The following is an 8,456-nucleotide window of genomic DNA, read 5'->3' on the forward strand; positions in this document are numbered from 1 at the left end:
CCAGCCTGGTCTACAGAGTGAGTTCCAGGACAGCCAGGGATATACAGAGAAACTCTGTCTCAAAAAACCAAACCAAACCAAAACAAACCAAACCAAAACAAAACCACCTCATTTGAAGCTGGGCAGTGGTGGTGCATGCCTTTAATCCCAGCACTTGGGAGGCAGAGACAGGCAGTTTTCTGAGTTCAAGGCTAGCCTGGTCCTAGTGAGTTCCAAGACAACCAGGGCTATACAGAGAAACCCTGTCTCAAAAAAGAACAAAAAAAAAATGTGATTTTTTAAAAAAAACCAAACAACTCATTTGATCACACAGAAGAAAAAAACCTTCATATTTTAACTTTTCCTAAATTTTAATTTCTGATGTCACAAATTTTTATATTCTCATCCACACCATTATTAGTTATCATTACTTTAGTAGATTTGTCTTTTATCTTTCATAACAAAGATGTAATTAACTTATAGATCACAATAAATCATTGGGAAATCCTAATTTTTACTGTATACTTTAATTGTGAATTGTATACCTTCATACGTTTAAGTTACTCATTGATGTCCTTTTCTATTGGTTAAAGAGACTCCTTTAGCATTTTTTATAAAGCAGGCTTGCTTGTGAGTGTACACTCTCAAAACAATCCTCTTAGGTCTCAGACTATATTGAACTTGCTTAGCATCCTACCGAATCCTGAGGCTTTCGCAGATACTCTTGTCCATGAGTAGATGTTATGTGAGACCTCTCGTTAACACTAGACCATTTATGGACATTATCTCTCATATGTAGCACCTTTTGGTGTTTATTTCTTCATTTGAGACTGTTTACTTAAGTTAGAAAGATTAAATTATAACATCTACTTTTAAATTAATTGAGGGAAGAATTTATGTCAACCAAAAGGCGTTGCTTTTGCTTTATACTTCATTCCTTCCCATGGAAGGAGTTACAGAGACAAACTATGGAACAGAGACAGAAGGAAGGACAATCCAGAGACTGCTCTACCTGGGAATCCTTCCCATATTCAATCATCAAATCCAGACACTAATGTGGATGCCAGCAAGTGCTGCCTGACAGGAGCCTAATATAGCTGTCAGAGAGGCTCTGACAGTACCCAACTAATATAGAAGAAGAGGCTCACAGCCATCCATTGGACTGAGTACAGGGTCCCCAATGAAGGAGCTAGAGAAAGGACCCAAGGAGTTGAAGGGTTTGTAGCCCTTTAGGATGAACAACATTATGAACTAACTAGTACCCTCAGAGCTCCCAGGGACTAAACCACCAACCAAAGAGTACACATGGTGGGACTCATGGCCCCAGATGCATATGTAGCAGAAGATGGCCTAGTTGTTCATCAATGGGAGGAAAGGCCCTTGGCCCTGTGAAGGTTCTATGCTCCAGTGTAGGGGAATGCCAGGGCCAGGAAGCAGGAGAGGGTAGGTTGGTGAGCAAGGGGAGTGGGGAGGGAACAGGTTTTGTTTGGTTGGTTGTTTTTGTTGTTTTTGTGTTTGTTTTTTATTTTATTTTTATTTTATTTTATTTCTTTTTTTTTTAGAGGGGAAACTGGGAAAGGAGATATCATATGACATGTAAATAAAGAAAATATCTAATAAAAAATGTAAAAAAAAGTAATTCTGTATGGAAAGAAACTGTTTTCAGAGGAGGGAAGGCTACTCTATTCAGAGTAAAAGGTTACAAATAGTTTATAAGAACCTTACTTCATGCTGCCCCCATCTGTCAAAATAATAGAGGTTTTTGTTTTTGTTTTGTTGTTGTTGTTGTTGTTGTTTTTTTGGTTTTTCAAGACAGGGTTTCTCTGTGTAGCCCTAGCTATCCTGCAACTCACTCTGTAGACCAGGCTGGCCTCGAACTCAGAAATCCGCCTGTCTCTGCCTCCCAAGTGCTGGGATTAAGGCATGCACCACCACTGCCCGGCTAATAATAGAGTTTTTAATATCTATAGCTAACTATAATTTATTTCATATGCAATAATGTTTAATTTCAAAAGATAACAGAATGATACAAACTATGTTTAGTATAAAAGACTCTTGAATTTTCATTGATATAATTTTTATATCTTGTTTTTCTGACAAGAATATTACATAATTTTTCTTTGAAACTGAGTTTTGCTTATGTATAATATGATGGTTTCAAACTCTTGGTCTTTCTGCCTCAGTCTCTGAAGTGCAGGGATTGTAAGCATGTACTACCATACTCAGTCCCTATTCACTATTTGAGAGGTTACAGATTTTTACAGTGTAAATGTAAGAGTGTATAAGAAAATTATAAGATGTAATTTAAAATAGAGTTTAGCTCTTAGGGTGAGAAGCTAAACTAAGAAGGAAAAAAAAGGAAGAAATACAAGAAAACTATTTTGTCTGCAGTGACATATTTCCTTTAAAAAGAAAAAGTTAAGATCTGAAGCTTGAAAAACTACTGGTCTGGCAAAGTTGGGTATAAAAACATTTATTTTATTACCTCTATTCTGTACAGTTATAGTCTGAACTTTTTCAAAAAAGTTATTCAAAATTGCAGTTCAAGTCACTGTCAAGGTCTGTGAAGTTTCAACTCTGTTTCAAATTGTGTTCAAATTGTATACCAAGTAATTGCTTTTAGAAATAAATGAGAATGAGCATCCAATGCATATTGTTTTTCAGATGGAGTAGTCTACATACCTGTGAGTGCTACGTAAGCAGCAATGTACCGTTTCTCCAGTCTATCTCTAATGCCTTGAATTGCACCAAAAATTGGAGGTATGATCATAATCAGGTTACTCACTGTATTCCCTACAGGAGAAAAACCAAGAAGATATTTAGATTAACCAGTAACACTTAAGGACACATTCATTTGGTCTTTAGCAATAGTTAAGTAAGAAATTCCTTGGGGCTGGGCAGTGGTGGCACATGCCTTTAATCCCAGTACTTGGGAGGCAGGGGCAGGCAGATTTCTGAGTTTGAGGCCAGTGAGCCAGGGCTACACAGAGAAACCCTGTCTCACCCCCCGCCCCCCAAAAAGAAATTCCTTGGAAAGACTGTGATAAGATATCAAAGTACTATAAAAATGTCTTAATTCAATAAAAATTGCTCAAAATAATCAAATAAAACATAGATACTTCCTAAAAAATTAAAATAAGAATGTTTTATAGTATAGCAACTTCTAAATTCTAAAAGCAAGTAAAGGATCCCAGAGATAAAACAGCAAGCTAGCTGAAGATGGAAGTCTATACCAATGTTACACAAAACGTGGTTCTCTGCAAGTGAATGATAATATAAATACTAACATTATAATAAATAAAGTATAATATAATATCATATACTATAATTAATAATAATATAAATAACTCATAATTTTGACTCTGCAATTGAAAAGCAATCAACTGAATGTCCACATTTTATGTATGTCACTATTTTGCTTGTAATATTCTTGTAATGTTCTTAGTTTACAAGATACAAGGTGGTAGATTTTTAAAATTTAACTTTTCTGTAATACAATGGATCTTATATGACTTGTTTTCATCTTTAAAAACACAAAGCTCTGAGGAACAGCAAAAAATCTCAGCAGACAAAGGTGTTTCGCCAAGACTGATGACCTGATTTTAATCCTTGGGGTCCAAATATATGTTGGAATAATCAATTCCTTCACATTGTTTTCGAACTTCCACATGTGTTCTAGAATGCATACGCATGTGCATACATGTAAACAAATAAAACATGATAAAAATAAAAACAAAGTTCAAACATGAAGAGCAAAAGAAAAAAACAAGTCACAAAAGTTAAGTTAGTAAAACAAGGAAAGAAATGAGTGAACAATACAAATTTTATTATAGGCAGAGATGAGTAGCATATTTTTAATGTTTCAAGTGAATGATTTTCAATATAGTTACTAATATCAAGATAAATCTTCAATTAATTGAAAAAGCAGAATGAAGACATTTTCTTAAACAATCAAGGACTGAAAAGGTATATTTGCAACACATCTTTTTTCTAGAACCAATTAGATATAATGAGCCAAAATAAAAATATTAACTATAAGAAAGATGATATAAAAATCTAAGAACAGAGGTTGCAACACAGGTAAGTAAAAAACTGTTGTCCAAAATATCAGAGGACATATGTGAAAATAAAGCAGGAAAGCCAAAAACTGTGGGATATTTCCAAGGAAAAATAGGCAAAAAAAGGGCCAAAAACTTAATGGGAAATTTAATGGAAGTATTAGAAAATCTGAATTAGAGTTTAGTAAAACAGGCTTGTGCTAAATAGTAGGCTAACTCAATTACATGTAATACTGTAAAGAGTGACCACATAGAGTTGGTTCTCCATATATGTCAATTCCATATTAGTGGATTCAACCCACCACATACTAGAAACATTTTTTTAAAATGCTTATACTAAACACAGACATTTTCTTGTCCTTTCTGTGACCCTCCTACAGCTGAGGGCTGATTCTTCAGACCCCGCCTTGCCATAGATAGCCACGCCTTTCTGCCCACCTCCTGCTAATTGCCATGCCTCTCTCCAAGTTCCAGTTACACCAGAAGTCCTGCCTCCAGACACTGAAGATGAAGCTACTGATTGGGCCAACTTGCTGACAAACTTGGGGGAGGGTTTTTGCTTTACCTATCTACCTGTTTGCTTGTAACAAAGAGGAATTCAATGAATGATGGCGGACTGAAAGCACACCATGTGTTTGGTCTAATTTTTTCAAACCCTTCCCACATTTCCAGTACCCCAAATTATTCAGGCCTTGACCTCCATTCTAGAAAACCCATTCGTATGAGTGGCTGCTGGCAGCTACACTTACTGCCTCAATAATAAAGTATAGTAACATATAATATTTTCATTGTGTTAGGTATTATAAGTAATCAACAAACCATGATGCATATCGAAGGATGTGCAGATTAAATAAGAATATTATACCATTTTATATAAAGGACGAGCAACTGCAGATGTTGATATACACTGGCTGTCAGGAAAAGGCATAAGGTCCCCTGGAACTAGAGGTAGAGGTCACTGTCAGGTACCATGTGAGAATGAACTAGGGTCCTCTTCAAGAGCAATAAGTGCTGTTAACCTCTGACCCAACCCTCCAGCCCTATATTTTTAAAAAGCTGATGTTGGAGTTGGGAATTTAACTCAGTGGTAGAGTGCTTGCCTAACAAGCACAACACCCTGGTTCAGTCCTCCAACAGTAGGGTAAGGTAAGAGCAATGAAACAACAGAAAATTAAAAAGTTGATTTAAACAAAAGACATAAAATTGCTCTTTAAATAAGAAATTATATAAATGATAGCCAATTTAGATTTACTAAATGAAAATAACATACATTATTGTAGACTCAAAAACATTGTTATTAAAAACTGCTATTAATCAGGTTCTAACCAGAATTGATAAACCATGAAGCAATCTGAGCAGGAAAAGTTTACAATAAAGAATTACTGAAGGGGCTGAGATGTACCTTAGTTGGCAGAGTTCTTGCCTATCATGCATGAAACACTAGATGCAAGGAAGTGATTCCTAACATCACACTAACCAGGCATGGTGGTGCATGCCTGGTATAATTCCTTTACTTGTGAACATGAAGTTCAGAAATTTAAGGTTATCCTCAGCTCCATAGTGAATTGAACGCCAGCTTGGACTACTTGAGACTCAGCTCAAAAAAAAGAAAAAAGAAAAAAAAAAAGGATGAAGCCAGGTCACCTGGTGTAATATACCTATAATCCCACCATTTGGGAGGCAGAGGTAGAAGAATCTCAAAAGTTCAAGGATATATTATTAATTAAAAGGAAGGAATTAGAGTAGCTAGTTTATAAGAAGAGAATTCTCCAGAATAAGGAATAGTAGGTGCAAGGTGAGTATAATTATCAAAATGAAGATGGTTATAAGTTTGGTGGTATTAACGACATTACTAATCCTCTGGGAGAGAAGTCAGAGCTGAGCAGGCCCTAAGAAATAAAGGAGGCTGCTAAACTGAACCAATCGATTTCAGGTTGCCAGACCAAGGACATGCTGCTTTGGGAGAGACGCTCTGCATTTGTGTGAACAGGAAAGAAGAAAAGGCTCTGTACCTTTACCAAAGCAATATGGATCAGATATGACGGGGGAAGAGCCCCTGAAGATCTTGGCTACAAACAGGAAAGAAAAATTCCTAGGACTAAACAGGACAGGTAACATGATTTGCTGATCCCTCCACATGGTAACAGTTCTGAAACTGGCTTTGACATAAAAATGTCTCTAGCCAAAAATTCAGCTAAAATTAGCCAATAAATCTTGGTGATTATGGAACCCTGAAAATTCATCATGCCATCCTTCACTTGGCATGAATGAAGATTTATTACAACTGGTTATTGATCAAACTATTGATCAAACTTTCACCTGCTCAAAGAGCAAAATTTTATCCTTAACTGATTTGTGCAACTTGTACAATCAATACAAATATCTTTATAGAACTAAAAATTTGGTTGTAAGATTCATATATTGCCCAGAGAGGTTGGAAGAAGGCATCAGATCCTCTAGAACTGGAGTTACAGATGATCATGAGCCAACGTGTGGGTTCTGTAAACTGAAGCTGTGTGTCCTATGCAAGAGCAACAAGTCCTCCTAACCACTGAACCATCTCTCCAGCTACACAGAAAAAACTTAAATGAAAATGGCCAGTTCAACAAAGATTTCAAATCACCAATTCAAAAATATGCACCACATGATTTTTCTGAACTTAACATATAGGTTGTCCATTAAGAACACACACACACACACACACACACACACACACACACACACACACACACAATTGCAAGATGATGCCCACCAGTGTGTTTTTAGGAAGCCCTTAAACAAAGAAAATAAAAAGACAAGGACCAAAGTAACCAACATTCAGTGCCTTGTTACTTCATGTGTCCTACAACAACAAATGTTGGCTTATTGCTCTGAAGAAGAAAAAAGCATTAAGAAATACAGAGGAAGCTGCAGAATGATGTGGCTTACATATATAAATGTTGGCAAAATACTCACATACATAAAAAAGTAAAATTTCTAGAAAGTAGTTTCCAAATATTATGGCTATTCACAAAGCAGACTAGTAACTTTTTTTCAACATTGAAAAGTGCTGAGCTATTCAGAATGGGAAACTACAAAAGTGCTGCTATTTGATTGAACAAAACCACTAGATGAGCCCTTGAGAGGAAAGACAAAAATAATGACTTGGAAGGATGTTATTTCAGCTATGTGCATAGTTGAGAATACCATAGAATCTAAAAGCAACTGAGGAATTCACCTCAGTATTTCCATCATAGAAGGGTAAAGATGAGGACCACTCATGAAAATGAAACTGGGAAGGTGGATGTCTTCCAATGAAGACAGATTCTCTGTCTTCAGTGGATGCCTCAAATGTACCACAGAGTAACTGTATTCAAAAAGTTTATTCTACAATATTTTTTGAAATTTCTAAAGAAGAAGCATGGTGCTATAAGATTTTAGGACTGTGACTAAGAAAATAGCACACCTTGGGAAATTTTAACACACCAAAAGCAGAGCAAATATCATAGAAGATATCTATGGCATGGGAAACAGAACATTTATGAAAAAGAACAAAAGCAACAATTTCATCTCTTTGTATTTTACATTCTTAACAAAAACTAGAGTAGTTGACAATATCAGATAAGTGTTTTCTGGATTCTGGGAAGAAATAGTTTTTAACTGCAAATTTTGTTATTAGCTCAAATACAGACCTTGTACATAACATACAAATCTATGCTTTGTCCTTGAGGCAAGGGACAATCTTTGCTTTTACTTCAATTTACTCATAACAAAAACATGTTATAGCCATAACCTTACATTCCAATTTTCCTACTCCTCTCTACTCCTTAAAAAATTCATCTTTTACATTTTAATGCAGAATTGAAGTTATATTTTCTTACATTGATACAGAATTTATATATTGATACAGATTTAAAGTTTTCATTGGTATATATCTTTACATTGATACAAAATTCAAAATTAATTTTATTACTCTTAGAAAGGAATTGTGCTTGTACAACTCATTTAAGAATACAAGGCAGAAGATAAAGGGAGTGAGCTTTCTTTAAGGGTGTACCCTTGGTTGATCTAGCAGTCTCAGTGGATGGCAACACATCTAAGACAATCTAAGCAACAGTGATAGAATTCAATGTATTTTTTGAAAAATAAAATTAATGACACAACATAAGGTGGCCATAGCATAAGGGATGGATCTGGAAGAATGAGTATTATCAAATATTGTATATGAAACTCTCAAATAATTAATAATTAATAAAATAGTTTAAAATTTAAAAAAAAGAATTCAAGGCAGGCCAAGGCAGACCAGGCCTGGGAGCCTCTGCCTCCCAGGTGCTAGGATTAAAGGCATGTACTTTTACATGCCTTTAATCCTAGCACCTGGGAGGCAGAGGCAGGTGGATTTCTGAGTTCGAGGCCAGCCTGCTCTACAGAGTGAGTTCC

The 8,456-nt window shown here is 35.7% G+C and overlaps 1 protein-coding gene across 1 annotated transcript in view; it reads right to left on the reverse strand.

Moving 5' to 3' along the window:
* The window catches only part of Acer3 (alkaline ceramidase 3), a 94,204-nt gene that overhangs the window by 50,811 nt on the left and 34,937 nt on the right, over nucleotides 1-8,456 (reverse strand). The window contains exon 2 of the mRNA XM_031387446.1: nucleotides 2,662-2,772. Coding sequence (XP_031243306.1) covers nucleotides 2,662-2,772 — 111 coding nt within the window. The remainder of the gene's footprint in view (nucleotides 1-2,661; nucleotides 2,773-8,456) is intronic.

The sequence above is a fragment of the Mastomys coucha genome, unplaced genomic scaffold (genome assembly GCF_008632895.1).
Source record: "Mastomys coucha isolate ucsf_1 unplaced genomic scaffold, UCSF_Mcou_1 pScaffold21, whole genome shotgun sequence".
Lineage (NCBI taxonomy): Eukaryota > Metazoa > Chordata > Mammalia > Rodentia > Muridae > Mastomys > Mastomys coucha.